The sequence below is a fragment of the Mirounga leonina genome, unplaced genomic scaffold, assembly GCF_011800145.1.
Source record: "Mirounga leonina isolate KUSES-001 unplaced genomic scaffold, KU_Mleo_1.0 Mir_125, whole genome shotgun sequence".
NCBI lineage: Eukaryota > Metazoa > Chordata > Mammalia > Carnivora > Phocidae > Mirounga > Mirounga leonina.
The window spans coordinates 49230615-49258072 of record NW_023270305.1 but is presented as its reverse complement, the minus strand read 5'-3'; the positions used below and the strand labels follow the sequence as shown (position 1 = coordinate 49258072).

Sequence of the window (27458 nt, the reverse complement as noted above, 5' to 3'; positions counted from 1 at the left end):
GCTTTGTAAAGTGTAGTTAAAGCAGTTGATTCATGGAAGCAACCAGATTGGAAGCTGTGACATAATGGTACCAACTCCAGGTTCAAGAGCGAACGGATGTTACAAGACAGCATCCCAGGCTGGGCCGAGGTGAGCTGCGCTCAGTGTGGTGATCATGAAGACGCCATTTTCAGCACTTAGCAACAGAGGGAACAAAGGCTCTAGGGAAGGGAAGCTGGAAAAGACAATTGAGCAACACAGTGGATGCCTTCTGGGGTAGTTTCTTCCTTGTGAGCCCTAACCGAGGAGGTCGGTTACTTTTCAGAAAATTTTGTTCTCGTGTAAAATTTCAGGTAATTGTAAAAATTATGCCAAAAGGGAAAGATTTGGGTTTCTGTTTAAAAAAATAAGAACAATTAAAAGCACAAACTTGGCATAAATACAGTGAGTATTCGGTAGCCTTCCCCTCAAGAGAGGGAGCTAAAGAGAACCATCACTTCAAACCCCTCCCCCCCCCCCCCCCCCCCCCCCAGCTCCACTGCCATCTCCCGCCAACTGCTTAATGCAAGTTTGATGAGCAGACGTGGCTCTGGCTTTGGAAGTCACAGTGCTGGCGGGTGTTCATGCCAGGGGGTTGGTGCTTGTGAAATTTGGGTGTGATAGCGCCTGGCCCTTTCTTAAAGCAGTGTGTGTGTGTGTGTGTGTGTGTGTGTGTTTGCATTTGGGGTCATCCACTGCGGATTAATTTGATCCAATTTTCTCTTTGCACCAAACACATATAAAACATTACAACTCTATAAAAGTACAAGTACAACTTGTACATCTGAAGTTTGCAGGAACTATGTGAGCAAATCCTATCAAAATAGCTATCTCATATGTATAAACAGCATTTGTTTTTAGAAAAACAATATCATAAACTGCAGAATCTGTACAAAAATATAAAATAAATTTGGGCAGCAGTTTCTAAACAGCCATGTAAATGCAACACTTAGGAGGAGTAGTTAATGCCTCTAAAAAGGCTGAATTGCCAAGTCAACCTATACAGGGCGAAAATGCCAGAAAAGGTACTGAGATTATCTAAATAATATATATATATATTTTCTCTTTTTACCTCTTGCAATAAAACTTATAGAAAAAATAGACAAATATGCACATGCAATTTACAGCTTTTCCAACTTATTCCTTGTGCTTCACTTGAACTGTTTATTTTTGTCATTCAGCATAGCGACATTGTCTTCCAATGTATTCTTTCCTATTCCGGGGCAGTAGGTCTCTGAGGACCACTCAAAAAAGCATATTAAAAGTGGTCATACGTGGATGAAGGCACTCCAACTCTGCTCAAAGCGAAAACTAGTGTGATCCTTGTGTAAAACGATCTTTTTCTCTGAAAAAGGCAAGCAAGGGTGCATGCACAGTGCGGAGAGCTGTGGGGTGCGGGGACACTCGCAGGGTCTGGGCGGCGCAGGCGCCGGTCCGGGGCTCTTAGGAGCCGACCAGCACCTCCATGATGTGGTCCAGCTCGGTGAGGTCCATTTTGAAAGGCTGACTCGGGGCCACCGGCTGACTGCTGTACGGGGCCAGAGTCTTGAGGAGGTCGTCGGCCGACACCGGGGCCATCTTGGAGGCCGTCCCCGACGCGGACGTGCAGGGGTCGAAGTCATACATGGACGTGTCGATGTCGGCAAACAGGATGTCGTCCAGGGTCAAGTCCGTCAGAAAGCCCGTGGACGTCGTGATTTCGAAGTTCCCGGGCAGGGAGTCCACCAGCTTCGCGTCGTCGGGCCTCGGGACGCCTGGCGCGCCCGCGCCCGCCCTGGAGCCGTCGGGCGCTGCCGCCGCGGCCCCCGGGGAGGTAGATGTGGGGCAGAGCTCCTCGATCTCGTCCAGGGCGGAGGAGAAGCTGTCCTTCTCCGGCGGCGGCGGCGGCGGCGGCGCTGGAGCCGAGGGTCTGGCAGGAGCCGCGGGCGGCGCGGCCGGGCAAGTGCAAAACGAGTCGTCGTCGTGGTCCTCGAGCAGCGAGGCGGGCGTGAGGCAGACCTCCAGGGCCGTGGTGCTTCCGAGGTCGCCGGCGAGCGCGGGCGGCAGAGGCGGCGGCGGCGGCGGCGCGGGGGCGCTGGGGGCGGGCGGCGCCTCCCGGAAGCTGTCGCTCAGCGAGTCGGGCGGGGGCGGGGGCGGGGGCGGGGGCGAGGCGGCGGCGGCGGCGGCGGCGGCGGCGGCGAACACCGGCCTCAGGCTGCCTTCCTGCTTGAGCTCCTCCTGGATCCGCCGCAACATGTTGTTGATCAGAACGGTCTTTTGCAAGCTGGGCTCGGTGAGGGGCCTGTGGTTATAGAGTTTCATAAGGGAAATGTTGAAGATAGTCTGGCGCTGTAAGGTGTAAGACACCTTGGATGGACCGTCGGAGGGAGACATGATTTTGCCTTCCAGCCCATCTTCATGCTCATCAAACTTACGTTTTTCTCCTTTACCCAACATATATCTGCAGAGGAGAAAGGAAGGAAGTGGAATTAATCGCATGAAAACTAATTTCTACCCTACAAAAGGCGCTGATTCGGAGGTCGGGAGTTGCGACTTCAGTTCCTTGCCCAAGGCTGGGTGGAAGAGATGAAGGAGTTGGGGGAAGATTCAGAATGCGAGCGCATTGGGAAATCTACCTTTGTATGCTGGCGGAGCAATTTTAACACTAGGTAGCCTGGTAAATGTATTTCTTGAGAAATGTGTACGACACAGACAAGTTAAACGTTACCATGGAAACCATGATTTTGACTTTCTCCACTCCTGCACTTGCGTTCGCCTGCCTTCGCTTGCCTAACATTACCATGCAGGTTCAATTTCCCTCCCCCAAACAGATTTATTTTCAACGCCCAAGAAAACACTTGCCACGCTATGACCTAACAGATAAAGGTGTCAGAGATTACAGCTTGAACACATCTTGAACGATGAAAAGAACCAAGGTGGAGAAGGGGGGAGGAGGGCACGGACAATTTTCGTAGAACCCTGTGCGCTTTCAAAATGCCTTTTCCTTCCTCATTATGCACAGAGCTTTTCTGCCTGTTTGGTGACATGTGGTGAAGCACTTGGCCTGTGTCAAATGACCACAGTGATGGAGCTGCCACCGCTTTTCAGCCTAGAAGAAAGTGGAGGAATGTGGCTTTCCCAGCCCAAGTTACCAATGGCTCAATTTAATTGCATACAGTTAGGTCTGAACTTAAGTGGACGAATTTAAAAGTAATCCGTTCTGATTATAAGCACTGCTGTTTGAGTACGTGAGACATTTCATAACAAAATACCTACTGTGATTCCAGAGATACGTACATATTTCAAAAAAACAACAACCTCGTATCTCAGACCTTGAGCATTTGGGAATGGCTTGAATTTTAACTCCTGCCCCACCTCACCTCCTGCTCCTCGCCTAGGCGCCTCCTTGCCTGCTCTGGCCTCAGGGAAGACCCCCTCAGCTGGCTACACCTTCTGGAGAGTGGTCCTTTCTTTCAGAACTTCTACCATCTAAACAGAACAACTGCAAGCCCACTGGCCTTCACCTCACAGGCCTCACTTGCTAACCATTTAACCAAAAAAGTTGTTCTTATGCCATCCAGACCAGGAGATGTGGTTCTCATTACTCCAGGCCTGTGCTCACTCCCCCACCCACCTCTGCAGCACTTACCCACAGGCGAGTGTTAATCCTCTCCTCAGTGCCACTCACTCATTGATATCTTCATATACAAGTAGTTTGTACTTATCCAATTTTTCTCCTAAAAGCGACTTGCCTTTTACTGAATTGCTTCAGCTGATTCTCATGGAGCCTCATTCAATCCTTTATATTTTGCTCATTCTGCATCTATGCTGTCCTGAGCACTCTGCCAGAAAAGAGGGTAGTCCCACAGATGAATAAAGCCTGGTCTGCAAGGGGCTGAAAATCATGTCCTACACCTCATTATCATTTTGAATTGAGTCTCATCCTAAAGGAATAAGGCTAACCATAATAAAACGTCACAGATCTTCCTTGCGACACTTTGTTAAGGAAGGCCATGCTGCCCCTCCCCACCCACAGCAGACAAACATGCGGGTGGTCACAGAGCACACGAGTTCCACCTGCAGGGACTACCTTCACAAGCCTCAGTCCCCGGGAGAGAAGGACAGCCGCAACCCAGCAACGTCAGAGTCAGCTTGAGGATTTGTTAATGTTCATAAATGGGCAGTTACTTGTATGGAATGCCTTCCCTCATGGAAACATTAAGAAAAGGGATGTCGATCACAAGGACCAAAGACCAGTCCCATAATGTTCTCTGAGGCAAGGAAGATATGGCGGTAATAACTCTTACATCTACTACTTCACATGACAAAAACATCTCCTACTGTTTAGTGCTCTAAAAAGTCTCATTTGTTTATATGCTTTGCATAGAACATTTCCTATCTAAAGTATCTGTGCTCATTTAAACTTGAGTGTGAATCAGAGAGGAGGTGATTTCATTTCACATTACAAAACACATTTTCGCCTTTATGCCTTAGAAGTGTTACTGGACGACTGTGTTTTGAAACAGTTATACTGTTTGTATCTGCCTAAAATTTAAGCATCTAAACATTCATTTCTAGGAAAATTGCACTTTTGCCAAAGAGCTCACTGAGTGCGTTTAATTCTCATTATAAAGTTGTTAGATAGTCTATGTTATAGGTTATAATGTAACTGTACCCAACACATGTACATCTGTGTGAGAGGACACAAATGCAGACAACACCCTAAAACAGTGTTGCTCAAAGTGTGGTCTGTAGAAGGTGCCAGTCTGTGAACTGTTACTGGCCCATGAAGAGTTAGAGATACTGTATTATTTAGAAACGTTTACAGCAAACTTACAGAGTAACTGTATGGCTGTAAATCTAATTTTGAAAACGAGGCTTCTATTTTTGTCTCTGTACTTTAATTTCATTTCTCTAGTATTTTTATATTTTACTGAAGTATTCATCTGTGAAGAAGGAACAAACAAATAAGATGGTTCTTCATCACAAAAAGTTTGAGAAGCACTGTCCCCAAATGTAAACCAAAAACAACAACTAAACACAACTTAGTAAGCTCACTGCCACTTGGGATTTTTATTGGTTTTCTGGGGGAGAGGGAGTAGCTAAGACAGTGTAGACTTTTCTTGTAAGTCATCGATATAGGGTTGTCTTTTAAAGAGTTGTTGCCAGAATAAACAATAGGACTCTCAATAACTTTCTCAATAAGGATTACTTCTCTAGAAATTACCACTGAATCGATAAAACTCGACCATTTACCAAGCACGAAGTACTAGGCATTTAGCAGAACTCCCACAGCTGAAGGAGATCGGTGGCGATGTTTTGGAAGAGATTTCAATGTGAGAAGCATTTAATTTCCAACTAGAATGATCCAGCTGGTCATAGCTGTGTGATAATCCCAATGATTTAGGAACAGCCTGATAAGATGTTGTAATGCTGGAAGGGGAAGGAGGAGGACCCTTGTAGGCAAAATTTGTGAGCGGGATAGACAGATCGAAGCTTGGATGCTTTTCAAATGTGTACCGAGGAAGCCATGAGAGAGTGTCTCAAAGCAGGTTTGCCTTCATTTCTCTACAGCATTTTATGAGGCAAAACTGGCTCCACACCCCCAGTGAGACTGCAAAACGCACACGATCCTGACTTGTAATCCCGGTTCTATCGAGATCTGTACAGAAAGGAATAAAATGCAACATAATAAGTCCACATTTTAAGACTTTAAACACTTTTTTTTTTTTTTATTTGACAGAGAGAGACACAGCGAGAGAGGGAACACAAGCAGGGGGAGTGGGAGAGGGAGAAGCAGGCTTCCTGCTGAGCAGGGAGCCCAATGCGGGGCTCGATCCCAGGACCCTGGGACCATGACCTGAGCCGAAGGCAGAGGCCTAACGACTGAGCCACCCAGGCGCCCTTAAACACTTTTTTAAAGGTTAAAGTTTTTCCAGAGTTTGCCTAACACATTGTCTGAGTCAAGTGTTCCCACTGAGCACGTTCAGCAGAGGAGAACTCTCACCCTCAGGGCGGGTGTTAATGACCACCTCCTGGAGCAGGGCACGGTCCAAAGAAGACAAGACAAGCCACTCAAGAACCTGAGGGCAAAAAGCCAGTGGTGTCTCTGGGCCTGGATCTCGGCTGGTCAGCAGCTCCTCAGAAGCCTCTTTCCTCAGGCAAGCTAACAAAATAACAATAGCTCTTTAAAGCCCGAGATTGGAGAAGCACGTGACCTTTTAAAAGCTGAAGCAGCAGCTGGGGCTCATTGGGCCTTCAAGGTAACACTGGAGAAGGGGGTGCTCCGCTGTTCCTGCCTCCGAGGCCCTGGCTGTGGAACCTGCACGAGGACAATGGACCTGCAGTTCGCGGAAGGGAGGGGCGTGTGACAAGCGTGACTTCTAGGCCCTCCTGAGACCTGACACCCCTCTTTGTCTCCTCTCTTGGCTTGGGAAGACTTCAGTTCAAAGCGCAGGTCTTCTACCCAGTTTTTCAGTCAAAGATCCAAAACGGACCCTGAACTTCAGGGCTGGTTAGAGAACCCCCACATGGAGAAAGGAGGTGGTTGCTTCCTCCCTTTTCTGCCCCTCCAAAAAGGAGTCTAAAGCTAACCATAGGCATGTCTCTTGGATATTTGGGGGTTCTTAATATAAGGTTCACGATAAAACACCCTTCTTTCCAATAAACCTGTTAGAAACAAACTCCTAGCATCCTAATTTTCTTAACATAAATTTTAGCAAGTATTTACTACAGCAAACTGAGCTTTGAAAATAAAGAGCAAAACTCATGGGTAGCAACAGAAATGAAAACTTCTGGAGTTTTCTAGGAAGTTTAATCCTAAATACAACTCTACATACCAAACCTGGCTTTCAATTGCACAACTTTCATCAGAAAGGACCCTGCCCTCAAAAGCTACACTCTGCTTGGGCAAATGATCAAAAGTAACAAAAGGCCACTAGAACATTCCTAAGAAAAAGGACCAGAAACACAGGGGCCTATATTACTTCACTATCGGAAGGTTGGCACTTCCAGATTTCTTTTTTTTTTTAAGATTTATTTATTTATTTGAGAGAGAGAGAGTGGGGTTGGGGGGGTGGCGTGCGGAGAGGCAGAGAGGGAGAGAATCTTCAAGCAGACTCCCCACTGAGCCTGGAGCTGGATGTGGGGCTGATTCCAGGACCCTGAGATCACAACCTGAGCCGAAATCAAGAGTCAGCTACTCACCCAACTGAGCCACCCAGGCGCCCCTGCACTTCCAGATTCTGAGTGACTCCCCATAGCAAGGCGTCTGAGAGGTTATTATGGGCTGGGGTGATCAGGAGAGACTTTTGGAGATAGGATTTGAGGATTTAAATTTAAGGTGGGATTGTCTCCTAAGGCCTGTTTCCTAATCCAGACGGTAAGCCCGGTGAGGGCACACTCTGTCTCATTCATCTCTGTATCCTCAGGACAGGGCAGTCCCGGACACACAGAAGATGCCCCATAAATAGTTGCTGACTAAATGAATGGTAAATGGAAAGAATGAGGAAAGACTCTGAGGGACAGCCAGGGAACCGTAAGACACAGAGATGTGTGTGTCCTTGTCCCTGAGTGTGAACTGTGCATGGGAGGGAGGGTCTGAGAAAGAGGAGAACTGAACAGACCTCAGAGGTGACAGCTGTAAGGGCGGGACGTCCTTAAGGCAAAGTGATGGGACTGAGGCACATCCGGTGGGCAGGGAAGCCTGAGCTCAGAAGGCTGTCTCGTGAATGCCTGTCACACTTCTCAGACTTGGGCGAGTACCCGACTCACCTCAAGGGCTTCTAACACAGAATGCTGGCCCCCTACCCCCAAGATTCTCATTCAGCAGGTCTAGCATGGGACCCGAGAAGGCATTTCCAGGTTTCCAGGTAATACTGGTGTGGGGACCCTATTTTGAGAACCACAACTTCCTCTTTTCCCCATCCGGCCATTTCGTGTTTAAGCCTGTGGATATTTTTACCCAATTAATCTTGGGTCCAAAGGTCTTCTCTATTTGTGTCTAAGCAAGTAAGGAAAAAAAAAAAGAAAGAAATGAACAGAGTTTTTGCAATGGCAACTGACAACTGACATTAAAAAAAAAAAAAGCTCTCTGCAGAATTAAGGTGTCTTCAGCTCAATTTTAATGGTAAAGCCCAGCTTCTCAGCCTGATACATCAGATCCCACTGGCTCAGTGGGACCCAGATTCTTCTTGCTAGTATCTTAGGGTGCAAGGTAGTGAGGCCTTAAGCCCAGCGTCCACAAAGGAACTGAAACAGTACCTATGTGTTACCTAAGCGTTAAAAGGCTAACATTTCATAGCTTTTATACTGTTAAGGCATTAAGGAAAAAATGCAAACTTTAAAAAAAAAACAATCAGAAAGTTCTCTTTAACTCAATGTTTTTCAACTTTTTAAAAGCTATGCCTTAAAAAAACCCTCTCTCCTTTAATGCTATTTGAACTGTCAAAAATAAGTGTTATATTTAAAGTAAGAATATTAAATCTACTTTTGCAAACTACTACTTCTGTCATCTCCCCCTCCCGCCACAACCCACTGCTTTAACCTGCAGGCTCTCCACAGCCCTCTGTGGCCTCCCACAGACAGGCCCGCGGGGGGTAGCGCTACTCTTGTGGGCAGCATCCCTGCTGGCTCCTGTGGGGGTCTGAATGGGAAGCCTCCTCAGCCCACCGTGAGGGCTGACTTTCTGGCTTTCTATGTGCTGGTCACAAAAGGATGTAAATCATTACTTCAAAACACCTCAAGGCCCAACTGGTTCATAGCTTGTGTACATTTTCAAGAGCCTGTTCCAATGTCCTTTTGTACCAGTAAATAAAAACTAGAAAGCCACTGTTTTCCCTTCTCGGGAGTGTAACAGGCTTCACGATTAAGTGACATGTTTTAAAAGTCAGTTCACGAGGCAGAGTGAAGCCATGGTGTCTGCAGTCAGGGAAGGGTAGCTACGGGGGGGCACGGCTTCTGGGGAGCTGGTCAGCGGCCTGTATACACTTAGGATCTATGCACGTGTCTGTGTGCATGCTGTACTTTAATAAAAATGTTTTAAAAACACTAGGTATTAGCTCTCAAGATAAAGGCTCCCAGTTCAAAGGGGAGCTTGGGGAAGCCATATCCCTAATCTCTTCAACTACATCCTTCAAGGTGACCACTGGCTGCTGAAGGGCACAGAACTACCCATGCTGACACTAAAAATCATAAAAATGAGATGTTTACAGCGATGCCAAAAATTCAGAACAATGGTTTGTCCTCATGCATCAACCTCATTTGAAGAAAAAAGAAGCTAAGAGAAAATGTATGACAAGTGTCTTCGAAAAGGTTAGCAGGGGCTGTTTCCTCATCTGACATCCTGTCCTGCCAAAACCCACAGCCCTTTAAGTGGAAACACACACATTCTTTCAGTTTCTTTTGGGGGTAGTGGTAGAAGGAAGGAGTACCCCTGGCAAAATTATTGTGTGTGTGACAGACTTCCAAGACCCAGAGAGAGGCCGGCCAGAGAACTGGCTCTGAGACAACTTCTGAGACACGGAATACTCTCATTTCTCTTCTCCGCACCCCATGTACTTGCCTTAAGATGCATTCTGGATCCTGTTTTTGAGGTGGTCCAAACAGAGAGCTTCTGTGCCTAAGAGAGGACACCTCCCACCAGCCACAGAGCAGAACTCTGAGAAATGGTTCTTCCCACTGTCAGACTGTCACACAGCAACTCCCAGGCAGGAAGGAAAAGCCCGATCCAACTTCAGCTGGGGGAAGCCACATTTGCTTAGACAACTTTCTATACTGTTAAAATATTACACCTTAAAAAACACACAGGGCTCAGAAATCTGATAATGTCTACGCTTCTAACACCCTCCCTCCCCCAAGTAACAACAAAACACACCCGGAGAACAAAAAGGCCACCCTGAAAAGGACGTACTAGGTGGGGGGGTTGGGGGTTGGGGGGGGCAGGATCACAGAAACAGCGAACAGAAACAGGCCCAGTCCTCCAAAGACTCACCACCCACGGCTGTGCCACGTGCCACGCTGCTCCTCGCAGTGGGGACAGACCCTCGAATGCGGGAGTGGGTGGTGGCGTGGGTGGGGGAGATCAGGAGGGTGCAGGAAGGGGGGAATGTGGAATCAGCCCTCCCAAAGGCTGCCTTCAGACCCCAAAGTGACTGCCTCTGGCCTCGGGGAATGGCAGAAACAGGGGCAAAATTCCAACGGGGAGAAAGCCTGTCTGCTTATTTACAGACTGGGTAAGGACTCCCAGAAGACAGCGGGGAGTGTTAGTAACAGAACCCCTAAAGTTGCCTGCCTCGGGAAAGGTTTTTTTTTTTTTTTTTAAACAAAACAAAACAAAAACCAAAGCTCATCCAGGATGAGGTTCCTGCAGTAACATCCATGCTAATTGGTAAGTAAGACAAAGCCTTCCCTAACAAATCAGCAATGTAATTATGAAGCCAGGCACTAGATGAAGCCAGTTAGGCGCGCTCGGGCGCTATTCTGCAGCTGTAACCCGACACCACGCTCGCGGTGGCGCCTCCACCCGGCTCTCCCCGCTGCGCCCGGGGCTCGGGGCCGCAGGGCACCGCACCGGCTGCTCGCTGCCCGCCACACCCTGCATTTCCACGGAGACCCAGGGAACAGTCCTCCCTGCTGTCCTGACAGCGCCTTACAGCCTACAGATAAAACCGAAATTCGGCCAGGAAGGCCACCTCTAACTCAACTAAAAAAATAAAAATAAAAACAAAAAACTTTTACGGTTTCAGAATGTCTTCTAAAGTCCACGTTTCAAGAAACTCTAGCTTTCCCTCTCAGGCTTTTTACTTCCATGCTTCCATTAAACGGAAGATCGTTTCAGACACTGTTGGTTTGTCAAATTCATCTTTTCTCTTGGAAAAAGAAAAGGAAAAATTTAAACGTTGACAACTAACTGCATTTAGTAGGCAAACCAGACTCAAATTCTGGGAGAGAATGTTTCAAGTAAATATTTCTTTGGACTATACTATGGCCTTGTTAATAAACATCTGGAAAGAAAAATGGGCTTTTTAGAATGTAACTGTTAAGTAGTATAAAATGTTTCTAATATCCTGTCTTATTGGTTCCTCTACCAGCTGGAAATTTTAGGTTTTAAAGCTAACTTTTAAGAAGCTAGGGACACCAGTCGCCTTCTTCCAAAGACAGTGGAAATGCTAACAATTACTTCACTTTACCTAAGGATTCTGGCTAAAAGCACCACACCCTTAAAGTAAAAGAGCAGAAATATACAGATTCTGAACTTAAGTTTAACAAAAACATAATATATGAGGCCTGGATTTGCTTTTAAATCCTCTAGAAAAAAACTGGCCATGTGGATGAAACAAAATTGACAGAATGTTGACAACTACTGAAACTGAGTAATAAGTATAAGGGGATGCATTACACTCTTCCTTTACTTTTGAGTGTTTTGAATTTTCCATAATAAAAAGTTAAAAACACACAGAACACGTCAATACATATGTTTAAAATGCTACGATTTCGAAAAATCAAATAAGAACAATAAATTATTTACACCCTCAGCGAGAACTATTCTATTAACTTGATAGGTTAATTTACACAGAAGAAAGCCATTAATGCTCCATGTAAACAAGCATGCCCAGCACAAGTCAACTCTTTTCAAACTCTGAAAGACAGCACATCACGTCCAGCCACAAGGGGGCGCAGCAGAGCAATAAGGCGCGCCTGAAGTCTGATTACTGCAATTCTACCTATAGATCTCTCAAAGTATACACACTTCCGAGATTGTTCCCAAATTACAGTCTACACAGGACAGTGCTAATAAAGCCAAGGGCCTTGCCAAGCCCAAACTAAACTATGTTATGTTATGATTCAAACTCTGAAAATACTGTAGTAGAAAACGCTGCTGCCTGTGTATAAGTAACAATGTTTCAAAAAACCATGGTTAAAACCCTTGGAGAATTCCTGAAGTGAGAACACACACCAACAACAACAAACATACAAACCCAAGTCATAAGGTGAGGACTCGGAGAAGCCAACAGTTCAAAATTGCCGGTGGGGGTCCTAAAGTGAACTCCAACCACACAATGAGTTAGTCTCAATTTTACCAGTATTTAAAAGCCTTCAATAATCCTATTGCCTCTTAAGAACAGGAAACTAGGGCGCCTGGGTGGCTCAGTTGGTTAAGCGACTGCCTTCGGCTCAGGTCATGATCCTGGAGTCCCGGGATCGAGTCCCGCATCGGGCTCCCTGCTCAGCGGGGAGTCTGCTTCTCCCTCTGACCCTCCTCCCTCTCATGCTCTCTCTCTCTCATTCTCTCTGTCTCAAATAAATAAAATCTTAAAAAAAAAAAAAAAAAGAACAGGAAACTACTTCCACACTGAACAGATAATGGCTTCAGGCAGTTATTTGGGAAAACTTCATAAAGGATACCGGGGAGGAGCCATTTAATTGTAAAATGTAACAAAGTTAACCTTAGAGAGATAATGAAACCACTTACTGTGTAACTACCTTGCTGTAATTTTTTCTACTCAAATTACAAGTTGAGGTTCTATGTTGTTGTATGTTCCATAATAATGTCCATAAACAACTAACTATTATCACCCATCTTTCCATTTGAAACTTTGTAAATATAAACCTTTATAATCATTTAAATTATGATGCTAATTCATACTAATTTGGTGTCAGGAACATCTTTAACATGCTGAATCTAAAGACTCATAATCCATTAAGGAAAAAAGTTCTTAGATTTTAATTTCTTTCTTTCCACTTAAGATAATGTGCCTGTAAAGGGTAGCCAGCCTTGCCCCACCCCCATTCCTGTGCATAATGAAAATTTTTTTTCTCCTGTATTTATAATTGCTTGGATGGGATTCTGGTTTCAATCCTCCTGTAGCGTCTTTTCCCCAAAGATACCTTGTTTTTCCCCTCACATTAGAGACCCATAATAAACAATGTCAGTGGGCATAAAAGGCTTAGGGTAGAAACCAAATGCTTTTTGCCAAAAGTAAGTGACAGTTTTTTGTATTTTTTTAAAAAGAGGGCCATCAGATCTATAAAACAGTCACACTAAAACAGGCAAATGTAATTTGTTAGAATGCATCTGTATAAAATAAAATTATATCTTTAATTAAACAAAAGGTTGCCTTCCAGGTTTTGTTAGCCAACTACCTGCCACTGAATGAAACTAACAGAAACTCAGTATGTATACTACAACAGAAAGCATTTTTATAGCAGTGTTTCTTATAGACAATGAGTAGTTTTTAATCTTTGTGTTCAAATTCAGAATGCCTTATTACTGTGAAAAATCATTTTAAAGAAGACATGTTATAAAATATCAAACATATTTCATCTTTTAACTTCCACATGCAGTCTACTTATTTATTTATTTACTGAATGAGTAAAACTGAACATTGTACTGTATGGTCCAAATCTGGATTCTTTAAAAGAAATTTCTGTAACATGACATACATGAGAGGATATAATCTGAAAGTACAGGATAATAGAAACAGACTTAAGAGACACATAAAAGGGAGGAAACTATTCAACAGTGTACGTTACAGTCCCATATAAGCAACATCCATACTCAGAATCAGCATGTGTATTTTAGTTACTCCTAGGGATTAGGCAGGCTAGTGACAAGGTTTTACAAAGACAATTTAAACTTTACATCATATACTTGAATAACTCACAAAGTAGAGAAAAGAAAATGAGGATACAAACTAAACTTGAGAGCAGTGAATGATACTTTGTAAATATGCCAGCCATTCATTTTTAAAAATAATTACTGTGGGGCTACTCTGAGATAAAATGTATTTCTTTCTGAGGACCTCTGCATATTGATAATTAATGACCCATGGAACACAAAGTCACTTAGTCAAAGACAATAAAAATAACTAGAGTACCACACTGAATGTGATAAATATTTATTTTCTAAGGAACCGACCTCTTAACACTTCAAAGCTCTTCAATGATCCCTAAGGAGAGCCTGCCCCCAGCTTACCACACTTGCTACCCCAACATTCCATTCATCCTGCCTATCTTCAGGAGTTTCAGAGGCAAGAAGGCAGGTGCTACTTGAAGAATCCACACTTTGAATTTGTAAACCAGCTACCCTTAGACTGCTAGCAATCATCATCAGGTGAATCTATTTTATTTTCCATTTCTGGATGTGGTAAAAAAATATTTTTTAAAAGTCAGCCTGCTTTAAAAGCTACTCAGAAGAGACCATCAGCAAGTTCATGACAAGCACAGAGGCAGCACAAAAATTTCTTCTTCAGCTGCAGGCCACAGAGCTCAAATTCCTCTGCCGGACCGCTTCTCTATGACAGCAGGGAAGACACAGAAGTACACATGCACATGGAGGTTCCCTCCTCCAAAAAGGAGAGAAATCTGAAAGGCAAATCTGTATCATGTGTTATTACAGAATGGGAGAACCACTCAGGGAGGATCAGTTTAAAACAGTCGCCACGTCATTATCTCATTAGCCTGGCTAGAATTTTATGCAAACCTGTTCTGGTGTAGAGATGACCTTGGGACTTTCAGATTCCCCAAGTTTAACTCGGACAACACTTCTGAACACCAGGGTGGGGTACTCCGGCAGCCCTGCTCGAAGCCCCAGGAGCTGTGGCGTGGCGGGGAATGATAAGCAGCCAGCCAGGAGAGGAGAGCAAGGAGCTAAAGGTTGATCTGCAGCAAGTGGAACATCCGCATGTAACTTTCTGGCCCTGGCACATTCAGGTCGTTCTTTTTACTTTTGTTCAACAGATTCACACAGCCCACTACAAACATGAGTGTTCATACATAAAATGTCCTGATGAGCCAGAATCCCTTCCCCTTCACTATTTTACATGAAACTCCCTAGAACCACAAAAAATGCTTGGTTTAGGGGCTTCTTGTCAGTTAACCGCCTATGAAGACTGTGAAAGCAAAAACCTTAGAACCACTTGGTAACTCCGCAAAGTTACAGGTTTTTGCAGAGAGACAAAAAGATAGTAAGTCAGACATGAATTAGTTTTAAGAACTTAGGTTTGCTGCTACCTGGAGTCACTAGAGAAACAAAGCTGCCTTTGGGCACCTAAAACTAGTCAGACCTGCTGTAGCAGTTGCACGGTGGCTCCAGACCTGCCCTCCACTCTCCTCCCTCCAGCCCCCACCCCACGCATCCGCAGAGCTCACTCCACTCCGGGTGGGGCCGGGCTGGGCACACTCACCCCTTGTTCGGCCGTCCCCGCTCAGAGGCAGGGCCAGCACTGCACACGCAGCGTGCAAGTGTAAGGGGAGGCCAGACAGGCGAGCAGATGCCGACTCCATTCAGAACTGAGAGTGGCCCTGGGTACAGAATACGGCTTATGTGATCCTCGGCTTCTGAACTACATAAATCAAATTGTGATGTTTGTGTCAGTGAATCCTGGCAGGTATTTCCAATTAAGTTCAGATGAGGGACAGATGAGCCTTTCCAACTTTTGGAGCTCTCAGACCACAATGAGAGCAGAATTTTCAAAAGGGAGTTTGCACTGTCTATATGAAGTGCTTCGCTCAAATGATAAGCGTTCGTTTCGTCCTGTTAAAAGTCCTATGTTTTTCAAAGATAATGTGATGTTTTTATTTTGAAATTTTTATTTGTGTTTCAATGAAAATTTTTAGACAGCCAAGCATGTTTTGTCTGTCTCATGATCTTCAAGGAAAAAAAAAAAAAAACACACAAAACCACAAGGCATCTATTTATTACCCAGAATAGGAATGTCGTCTTATTGGCCTGACATATGCCATTCACAGATTCATACAAAGAATGAACTGCGACACAGTGCTCATGGAGAAAGACACTGCTCCACACAATGAGTGATGGGCGCTCCAGGGGACAGTTCTGTTCACAGGGTTTCCCAGCATCTGCACAGAGGGCAGAAGTTTGCTTTTCATACCAATTGCACTGGCCACTGGAGACAATTTTTTTTTTTTTAAAGACATGCCAACTTTGGTTAGTAGCTGTTTCCTTCGAGAATATTAAAACTATATTAAATATCCATATACTTTTTAAGCAGAAGCCCTGGGTTTCCATCATTTGTTTAAGTAATGGTATCAACAGTAGGTAGAAAATTATCGTTTATCCATATGCAAGTGGCCGCAGAATTTTGTATGTTCTGTTGGTCAGTATTAATTAATGGAAAGACCTATGAAGGTGGGCGTTACCCTTCCTGCAAGGCCACTTTTCACTGAAAGCCAAAGCTTGCCCTCTGGTGCCTTTAGCATATACGTGATCTTTGGATTCAGTAATCAAAGAGACCTCTCTCTTTCTCTTTCTGTCCTTGGCCAAGAAACTACTGCAACTAGAGCCGTCCCCTACAGGATATTCCATAACAATAAATATGAAATTTCTGTAGCAACAAAGTTTTAAAACAATTCTACAAGTGAATTAAAGTTCACACTCCTAAATACCATATTTATCTCCACGTTTTTAATCTACATATAATATTGACAGTGATCTTGATTTTTCTGATATAAATGAAATATAAAATAAAGCTCCATGCTTTTACTAGTGTTCTTTAGCAAGAAACCACAGCAAAAAAACAAACTCAAAAAGCTTCTGTTGTTACCTTTCTGAGTTAAAGTGTAAAATCCTTTGACAGAGGGTAGCCCTGTAGTATAATTTGATACTGATAATTTGTAGTATGCTACTTTGACCAAAAAAAAAAAAAAAACTTTATGCGTCTGTATTTTTGACCTCCCTCATACCTTTTTTATGTTTTGTGCATGTGTCTTTCTAGAGTACAACAGTACTTTTATTCGGCCACTGGAGCGTTATTTAAAATAGGGGATGCCAAAAGTATCAGTTGTTACATAAATTTGAATGAGTTTTAAAATAGCAAAATTTTGGGGTGTCTGGGTGACTTAGTCGTTGGGCTTCTGCCTTCGGCTCAGGTCATGATCACAGGGTCCTGGGATGGAGCCCCAAATCCGGCGCCCTGCTCCGCGGGAAGCCTGCTTCTCCCTCTCCCACTTCCCCTGCTTGTGTTCCCTCTCTCGCTGTCTCGCTCTCTGCCAAATAAATAAATAAAATCTTTAAAAAAAAATAGCAAAATTTTTACTTTTTTCTATGCTCATTATTAATAATTCAGTGCGTGGCAACTGGGTAAAATTTATATTTCAGTTTCTCACTAAAAAAGCTTCCAAGGGGACAATTCAGGAAACAGGAGCCTAAAGAATTTCAAAATCTGAATTAATATCCTTCTCTCAATTCTTAAAATGAAACAAGACTGAGCAGCTGTTACCTAAGAAGCTGTAACACTTGCCTGACAATAACACTGTTCCTTAGGACACCTCTTGTTGTACACTTGGTTGGTATTATAAAATGTGAGTCCTCTCTCCTACCTGTTGTAATAAAGCAAGGAACAGCAGACTGTCAAAAAAAAAAAAATGGCTGTCAAATCCATTTCATTGAATTTCTCACTTGACAGCAACATGGTTATGTACATTTTAATTAGGAGTTGGGGGTAAGTAAAAATTATTTTCAGGGCTTCCAAACTTGATGAACATAAACAACTTTACATTAACGTATAATTCCTCTAAGTAAATCAATGAGGCTAAAGGAAAACTTTCTAACACACGTCTCTCCTGTTTCTACAAAGAAACTGATAAAATTAACAGGAAAGCAGAGATCCATGAACAAGCTATTCTTGCTCAGGCCAGAAGCTGGGTCTTCCGACAGGTATTTTCACCCTCACAGCACACCCTCCTCGCTTGCGCAAATCAGAATAGACTGCTATAAAAAGTGGGAGCAATGGGAGGAGCTCCTAGAGTGAGGCATGCCTTCTGGTTAGCTGAGCAACTACCTCCTTCACCCCCTTCAGCAAAACAATGAAGAGGCTCTCAGGTGGACTGTGCTCCAGGGGTTGAGTGGAGCCAAGAGCCCACTTCAATCTTGTCAGAGACTAGTCCCTAATTATAAAATGCTACTTTGAACACTTAAGGCCTCAGGGATCCTATTGGCTGCTACAACTTCTAGGTTCTTTACACACATTATGGACATTTCTTAACATATCTTGGGAAATCAAAAAGCATATTTCAAGAACAAAGCTTGAAAACATTTACTGTCTTCCTTAAGACTAACTGGGGCTGCCCAATTCAATTCAAATAAAAACTGCTATAGTCTGAGGCTGTATGTCTCACCCTGCTGATGTCCCCTCCCCATTCAGTGTCTGTAAAGACTTACTTTCCACCACCCAAAACAACCCGAAACTACCCAGTTTGAAAGCAGAAAGTTATTCTAAGACAAACTGTACCTAATCTTTTTGTGAAATTTAAGACAACCCAAAACACTACTCCCATCTCAATCTATTACCACAACTTCTGCTAAAGGTAAGCTAACTGATGGCCAAGAATAAAAGTAAGAACAACTTATGATTTTCTCTAGATGCAGTGGCCCTCTGGCACTCTCTGTCTTAATGGTACAAAGTCCAGGGCCAGGGACAGCTGGCTCCCCTTAGCCCCCTCCCTTTCAGTCATAGGCGGTTACCACCAAGATGACTTGTAGATTTCTAACTTAAAAGCCAGTGAGACGTTAAGTTTAATACACACATATATTCAAAATCAATTCACTTGTCACGGGCGAAAGGAGGGTAGAGAGGGATGTTTTCAAGCTAAAAACACAGAGAAACTCACAGAAACACACTATAGCAAGTTGGATGCACACCCGGTCACGGAACCCAAAAGTGAAGCAGCCTTCACTCCAGCAATCCGAGCCTTAAAAAAAAAAAAAGTCTCGTACGTTCACAACAACACAACGGCCACAACACGCACACACATCCCAGCTGTAAAAGCGACAGCTCCCAGCTCCCTCCGCCCCATTGCTGGGCTCCGGTTAGCTCTCGACCCCCTCCTGACCCGGGTCCGTGACTGCCCGTCCCCTGCCCTTCCCCCAGCAGATCTGCCCGCGTACGCTGGGGGTCCCCGGCCCTCACCCCGGGGGTCTAAGGGTGAGAGGCCGGGAAGCAGTGGGAGGGAGCGCTCCTCCGGGTACCTGCACCAGGCCAGGTCCCTCTAGCCGAGGCGCCCGCGACCCTCGCGGCCACCCGGGCCCCTCCTCCGCCCTCCGGGCTCTCCCGGCCCTGGCCGGGTCCCAACGCCGCCCCCCCCCCCACCACCCATCCACCCAAAGGGAGCCCGGCGCATCCGAGGATCCCCTCCAGCCTGGCGCCGGGAGAACTTACCACATGCAGCTCCACCTGGGAACTAACGCATCAGGAGGGGTTTCTGCCCACTCCTCAAGCTACTCTCTCTCCATGCGGAGTCCCCGCTCCGGGGGCCCGAGGGTGGCGCCGAGGAGCGGGCAGGAGGCGAGACTGAAGCTAAGACTCCGCAGTCCTCTGCCGGCGCGCTCGGAGCATTATACAATGGTGGAGGCGGCGGCGGCGGCGGCAGGCAGGCAGCGGAGGAGGAAGCGGGAGGCGGGCGGAGGGGGCGCCCTGACCGAGCGAGCAGCAGCTCGTGCTCCAGCACTCTCTGTGCAGGAGTGACGTGCGGCCAGCGAGCCTCCCGCGAGCTCCGGGCCCAGGGCTCAGCAGGCCCCGCCCCGACCCCGCCCCCGCCCCCTCCCCCGGCGGTCCCGGGAGGCGCGATAAATGCCGAGCCGGGCCCCGGCCGCCGCAGGAGCAGGAAGGGGCAGGCAGAGCACGGGAGACGTCGGGTGGCAGCGCCGCCCACGGCCCCCTCTCCGGCCGGCGCGCCCTCTGTTTTCTCTTAGGGAAAGGCTTAAGGAGATGGCGAGAGAAAAAGGGACACTCGGGCCAGGGGACCACAACTAACCACCAATAATCCCCTCACACTCCAAAAAATACTCATGCAAATGACCGAGCGGCTAGTGACAAAGGCGGCGGCGAGTGCAGCGCGCGCACAGCCCGCTGAGTCGCGCGACCGCAAATATGACAAGCATCTAAGCTATTCGGCAACTTGGGGCCGGTCAGCAGGGCAGACAGGGTCCCGCGGGGGAGGAGGGGATAGGAGGCGAGGGGCAAAAATTCGACCCCGAGGCACGGCGTCCACGCTCCCTGCGCGGCTTTCGAGACAGGCGTCCCTGGAGAGCGGGGGGGAGGGGGGAGCAGCAGCGTCCGCAGCTGGGACACTCCCAGACGCCCCCGTCTCCGGACGCAGCAGCGGCCTGCAGAGATGTCCGAACCCCAGGACGGGGGCTCCCGCTGGAGCCGGGGTCAGAAAATGCCCCTTGCGCGCGGCGGCCTCCGCCCAACACTCGAAATGGGTCACCAAGTCAACAGTACTTTCGGAGTAGGACGGAGCCGAGTTGCATTCTTCGTGGCCGGCCGCCCGCGCTGGCAGAGCCCACGCAGGTAGGGAAGCCCAGGCTTGGAGATGCAGCGCGGTCAGAGGCCCCGTCCTCCGCCCGGAAGCTTCATGTGGATAACCGTTTCCCTTAAGGGACGGCATCGGCTTTGAACTACTTACATGTAGCAGGGAAATGTATACTAATTGGGAGAGGTGTGTATGCCTGAGTGCTGCGAATTTAAAACACGAGGAAAAGAGAGCTCCCCTGGAAAATTAATGATTATTTTAGAAAATTACATGCGCGTTCAGTGTAAAGCTGTTACAAAAAGTAATTCAGGCACCTTAAAATTTTGGCTGTCACCCCAATCAATATCTCAGATATCTGGCGTTTAATGGTTCACTGTACTAGTTATATTTAAGGGTAATAAAGCTTTAAGACCTAACATAAAGGTGATTGTAAGTCTTTAACATCAAGACAAGCGTAGACCTATTCAACTCTTCTGTAATGATTTGTTATCAATCAAATTGATGATCTTATTGAAATTAAACCTGGGCTAAAATGTTGGTAGAGAAGACCGTGTTTCTCATTTTATCTTGAAGGAGAATAAAAAAGGTTTTTACTTGACCCTCAGTATAATTAAAATCTTACAGATTTTTCTTTAAGTATAACCGATGCCAAAAACTAATTATTTGTGGATATCTCTGTAAAGTTTCATTACAGTGGCACTCCAAATTACACATCATGGAAGTAATGCTCAGGGCCCTCTGCAGGTCCTGCTCAGTCTGTGCTGGGTGGCAGAGCATTCAAACATTTTGCTGTGAAGCCAAGATATTTTTCATTTCCAGAGTTCTGCCTTTTAGAGACAACACTAACTACTAACAGTTTCCTAACCACCCACTCACTTATACTTTCAGCGCTCACTTTAAGGAAAAGCCATTGAAATAGAAGGTGCAATAATCTCTTCCTGTGATATCTTTGTAGCAGAGGCCAGAGGCTCTGTTGAATTTAAAATTAATTTAAACTGTTACTCATGGATTGAAGTTAGCAGTGAGTTAAACTTACAGAATTTTTGTGGAACTTGGATATTTTCTAGCAAATGGATTACCAAATGCAGTGTTCCTGTACAAAAGAACCAAAATCAAAGTGACAAGCTTTGTGTCTCCAGAGTAGACCTGAGATTCTGCTAAGGCACGTTATTCAGGAAAGGTCGGACTTCTAATTTTTTTTTTTTTTAAGATTTTATTTATTTATTTGACAGAGAGAGACATAGTGAGAGCAGGAACAAGCAGGGGGAGTGGGAGAGGGAGAAGCAGGCTTCCCGCGGAGCAGGGAGCCCGATGTGGGACTCGATCCCAGGACCCTGGGATCATGACCTGAGCCCTGAGCCGAAGGCAGACGCTTAACGACTGAGCCACCCAGGCGCCCAAGGTCGGACTTCTTAGGAGAGCAACCTGAGTTTTCGAGTGAAGAGGTTTTCACCTTTCCACACTTTTGAAGGTAGTAACCTCTTAACAGTATACACAGTATATACGAGTCCCACTTCCCCCACTTTTAGATTCTGGTATCTTCCATCAAAGCTTGAAGTGGCAGCTTCGACAGCTGCTTATGTGGTCCCACACAAGGTGGTTAACCACCCCTCCCCCCAGGCTGAGCCCCCACAAGCCAGCCCAGCAATCCCCGCCTGGCCCTGGGAACCCAACTCCACAAAGATAAGGAAAAGCCCTCCCTGAGCTTTTGAAGTCAACTCCCTTCAGTATGCAATGGCATGATTTTTTTTTTTTTTTTAAATCATTGCTTATTCTTAGCAAATGAACAAGAAATGTTTCGTGAAAATATAAGTGTGGTTTTCACTCTCACTCTCTGGGACATTTAAAAGCCCATTTAAAATAATCCTACCCTCAGGATTTAGAGTTTAGAGTTTCTCCTTCTCACTTTCAAATATAAGAAATTTGGCCAGGCATCCACATTTAACTATCGGGAATATATCTGTTTGGGGAGAAAACAAACATGGCTTTTGTAAGAATAGAACGTTGATGGTAATTTGCAAAAATACTCATTAGTTTAGTTTCAGAGAGGTACTTCTCAACATTGCTTTGTATTCTGGGTACTAGTTTGCACTTCACTGCTTCTCTTTGAAAGTTTCTGGGCCTTCACATCTTGCAAACTACTAGAGGACTTCACTAACTGAAGGCTACTTTTAGCACTTAATTAGCATGCACCCAAGAAATGACACCAGGACAAGCTGGCCATTAAACTGAGAAACAAAGACTTTAAAATAGTTTTAAACTTCACTTTTTCTTTCTCCTTTACCATATTTTATCTCTCAGGCTCCACTTGAAATACTAGTAGTAATCATCCACCTCTGTACCTTGGAAATACTGATCTTACGGCAAAAAAATAAAATCAGATAAAATAAACATTTCAGTTAGACACAGTGTATGCAGCCAGCTGGGCTCAATCATCTTTTCATGAAAAATACAGACATCCTTATTGAACCTGGACTTCCTACTCACTGATAACGTAAAACCATTAACTTCAAAATAAAGTTCTGGAAGGCACATCACCTAACTGATTACCAAGGAGTTGATACTGGACACGGTGATTGGACACCACAACTCTCTCTCTCTCTCTCGAAGATGGCACAGACAGGTTCAGTATTATGCAGCCACTAGGAATTGAAAACTTCGTTGTAGCAATGGAGAATGTTAACACATCTCCTTCTGCAGACTCCTCTCCGGCTCTTCCTCCACCCACTTTTGTCAGGTTTTTTTCCCTCTTTCTCCCTGAGGTCGCGGTTCACGCGAGCAGAACTTCGACTCCAGGGAAGGGCTGCTTTTGCTTTGCACAGCTTCCCTAATTATTACTGGCCTGCTTTGCATCGGCAGCCCCTTATGTTCTGAGAGAGGGCTATTCTGTTAGAGATACACCTTCTTCTCTTTAAAAATCTGACAATATTTAAATCCAAACTTGGGACAAAATCTTAGTGATAGTATTTGAAGAAAATGCTTTTCAAGCCATTTTTTCCCCCTAACGCTGTTGATTAGTCCCTTCTAACCATGACTAGAAAGAGAGCTTCTTTGGGGCATTAGTGTCCTTCCTATTCCAATTGCCACTGTTTTCCATTAAAATCTTCAGATAAACTGTGAGGTCCAATTTGGAGCAGCCCTTCTTAGAGCCTCCAGCTTTTGCTCTCACCCTTTTCTCAGCTGGAAAGCAGAGGCCTTTCCTGGTAACAACTCCAGTGGTCCCTTCCTTCTGGATGCTGTTCCATTAAAGACTGGTGGTGGCTTCTCGCAAGCATCTCTCCTTGTCCCCAGTTCCGCTCACAGCACTACGCTCTCAGGGGCCTCTGCATGTCAACTCTGTACTGCTTGTGTATAAACCATCCTCCCTTCTTTTAAAGATTTTATTTATTTATTATTTATTTGAGAGAGAGAATGAGAGAGAGAGAGCATGAGAGGGGGGAGGGTCAGAGGGAGAAGCAGACTCCCCGCCGAGCAGGGAGCCCGATGCGGGACTCGATCCCAGAACCCCGGGATCACGACCTGAGCCGAAGGCAGTCGCTTAACCAACTGAGCCACCCAGGCGCCCACCATCCTCCCTTCTTGAGGAGTTCATACTCTTCTCAAGATACTGGGCACTACTGACATCCACAGAAAACATCAATAAATGTTAGAAATCGCATGGCCTCCACGCCTTCCTTGTCCTTGGGAACCAGCCTGCGGAGAGGATGAGTCCTGGAGTAGGAGTAGGAAGATCTTGTACAAATAAATCACTTAACTATGAATAATCGTTGACTTTTTAGTTTCTCAATCTGATATGTCACAGATTTAGGGTCAGCACTGGTTCTGGGGAAAAGAGCACAGGTTGTTGGTCAGGAGATTTCGGGTCTAGGTCCTCAGCCACAGCCAGCAGGGAGGCTGAATCAGACCCTTGGCATCACAGGGCCTGCTTTCTCACCCTTCAAAAGGAGGTGCTCAGGCTCAAAGATGTCTGTAGCCCCTCCCAGAGCTAGGAGTCTATAAAAAAGTGATTACAATGTAGACTATCCCCATGGGGGAGTTTTAGGCTCAAATGAGATAATCTGCTCAAACTGGAAGAATATAAAACCAACTTCACATTCACACATTTCTAAAAGAAAAGAGAAGTACAAATAACGATAATAATATACTCTAGTCAATAGGATATGTTCTTGGAATTATTTTCGTATCCAGAAGACAGATTTGAGCAATCTACCTGTATTCTCCTAGATCTGTTACCCATTATGGTTCAAGTCACCTATCTGGGAAATCTGTAGCTCACACCATCCCTCCCCCAATGTTTGGATAGAAGCAGGATGGTTTAGAAGGCATTTTCATGTGGATTTACATGTTCACTCTTCATAGCAGCTTCCCTGTGCCATAGGCAGGACAGGTACTCCTCACATCTTACAGAGGAGGGAACAGAGGCTTGGAGATGCACCTGCCGACTGAACTCCTTTACCACGCTGATTCCCAGGGACAGAGAAGGTCTGGAGGCTGTGAGATTTCTAACATTCACGGAAATTGTTTGTGGAAGCCAGGAAAGACCAAGCGGAGGGTCTTGAGAAGAGTATGAACTCAAGCAGGGAGGATGGTTTATAGGCAGGAAGTGCAAAGCTGACATGCAGAGGCCACCAAGAGGGTAGTGCTGTGCCAGGTCTGGACACCATTTTGCTTTGACCTTACACTAGGGTCATGAAATAACAACAATTCTACTTCTTACACAAAGAACTCCAAACCTGCCTGTCCGTGGCTTTGTTGGCATCCTATTTTAGCCCACAGAATTAATAACCCATAAACCCCACAACGAAAAAGAAATGAAACTCACCACACCCTTCAGACCCCTCACTCATTTCCAATATGGTTCATAAAACTGGCATTCTTGTTTATTACTTTGTCTCTAGCTTCTAGAACGGTACCTGAGACAGTAGGTATTTTTAAGTTTTCACTGAACGAATAATTTAAAGAATGCTGAAGAATTTATACCAGTTCCATAAACTCAAGGGGTTAATCTCTCCTGCTAATGTTTTCCTCTCACTACCTTTTCACTAAGCTGTGCATGTGTGTGTGTGTACACATATAAATAACCATATACATGTATTTTTTGTATTTTTTTTTAAAGATTTTGTTTATTTGACAGAGAGAGACACAGTGAGTGAGGGAATACAAGCAGGGGGAGTGGGAGTGGGAAAAACAGGCTCTTGGCTGAGCAGGGAGCCCGACTCGGGGCTCGATCCCAGGACCCTGGGATCATGACCTGAGCCGAAGGCAGACGCTTAACTACTGAGCCACCCAGGCGCCCCCTCTTCCTACTTTAAGAATTAAAAGTCTTGGTCAAATGATATTTAAAACCACAGCAGCATTTGATAATTATGGGAGGGGGGACGGTGAAGACTCGCCTATCCATATTTTCAAGTGATTACCTGAATGGTTCAAATGACCCCTTATTACGGGCACCTTCATGCCCTCATGGTCATGGAATATAAAAATATGCCAATAATCAAATATTTTATGAATATCATCATCCAATATTAACTCCCAGGAAAACTTGGCAAAATGATGACAGGAAAAATAATTTTTTTGGAAGTATTACTCTAATGCCAGCTCTTTTATGTTTCAAAATCATGCATTTATATGACTGGCTAGACTAAATTCTATTTTCTGCTATACATAGTCTCATATCTCTTGTCGAAACTATCTAGGATTGTATACCTTTAAATGACCTATGAGTAAAGAAGTCATTTAAGAGAACTATGGTAATTTGGGAAATGTAAATAATATATTTAAGCCATTTTTGAAGTCCCAGCTGTAAAAACTCTACTTTGAGAAGTTAAAAAAAAAAAAAAAAAGCAAAGCTTTAATGTGTATAGATGCCCAGGAAATGCCTCTAAGTTCAGACTATAAGGTATCATTAGAAAATAAACATGTGGCCAGAAAACCCAGTTTAAATGTAAACATAGTATACAACTAAAAATGAATCAGCTTGTTTGCTACTTTGAATTTTTATTGGGTTTTCTGGAAGATAGGTAACACTTAGGTAAAATGGTATAGACTTTTCTTTTAGTCACCGATGTAGAGCTTTTTGTTTTAAAGACTTGTTGCCAGAATAAATAAAAATAAACATTTTTTTCAAAATTATCCAACTGTCCAATCATACTGGTCCCTTGCTTTAAATTGAAAAAAGGTTAAATTTTTAATTTACAAGTTCTTAATATTTCAAATTTCAGAAATGCACAGAGTGAGGTCAAAAAGGAAGAACTAAAGCAAGCATCCCAGATAAACACTAACACATTAGATACACTTGTGTGGCCAGTCAATTGTTTTTCTAAACATGCTTTAAATATTGAATGAAAAATTTAATCTTGCTAAGTAACACTTGTTTCAAAACTGTTTTCTTAGAGAAGTCTTGTGTGAGTTATATGAAACTCCTTAAATGGGCAATTATCAGAGAAACAGGCTTTTAAGGAGAAAATAATAGTGTGAATGAGCCATATGCAACTTCCCTTTTAAAAAACAGAAGTTGAACCTGTGACACCAAATTTAGAAAGGAGAGTGCAAGAATATCATCTCTATCATAGACGCCCACTGCTGGGCTGTTCAGTTACAAATCAATGCACACGCTATGAATTTGAGTTTGCTCACACAATACATAATGGTTAATCATTCCTAAAGATGGTTCTTTTAAAAGAAAACATAAATGTGAGGGGCGCCTGGGTGGCTCAGTCGTTAAGCGTCTGCCTTCGGCTCAGGTCATGATCCCAGGGTCCTGGGATCGAGCCCCGCATCAGGCTCCTTGCTCCGCAGGAAGCCTGCTTCTCCCTCTCACACTCCCCTTGCTTGTGTTCCCTCTCTCGCTGTCTCTCTCTCTGTCAAATAAATAAATAAAAATCTTAAAAAAAACCAAAAACATAAATGTGAAAGAGTCACATCATATAAAAAAACTCACTTAAAAAGGGGCCAGGTTCCCTGACTTTGGCCGCAGTGATTCGTTTGGGGCTCATTACACAGAGCAGCAAGTCCACACTGGGAATGCAGATAACTAGATTTTGTGGGAACAATAAAGGTAATTTCAACAGTGTTTATACTTCCTTTTCATGTTATTTAAGAAATTAAGGCCCAAATTACAAAAAGGTTGACAAAAATTGTAATGAATCAGACGTTCATTTTCAATCCACTCTCATTTGTTACCACTT

The 27458-nt window shown here is 44.7% G+C and overlaps 1 protein-coding gene across 2 annotated transcripts in view; it reads right to left on the bottom strand.

Annotated features, from left to right (window-relative positions):
• Positions 1 to 503: 503 nt before the first annotated feature.
• SERTAD2 (SERTA domain containing 2) overlaps positions 504 to 27458 on the bottom strand; it is a 109749-nt gene continuing 82794 nt past the window's right edge. The window contains exons 1-2 of one of the 2 annotated variants that reach the window (XM_035001419.1): positions 19176 to 19472; positions 504 to 2458 (exon numbers count right to left, since the gene is read on the bottom strand). In XM_035001419.1, coding sequence (XP_034857310.1) covers positions 1462 to 2454 — 993 coding nt within the window. In that variant the 5' untranslated portion in view covers positions 2455 to 2458; positions 19176 to 19472 and the 3' untranslated portion in view covers positions 504 to 1461. Of the gene's footprint in view, positions 2459 to 19175; positions 19473 to 27458 lie in introns of those variants that run through there. The other variant, XM_035001420.1, reaches the window with a different exon arrangement.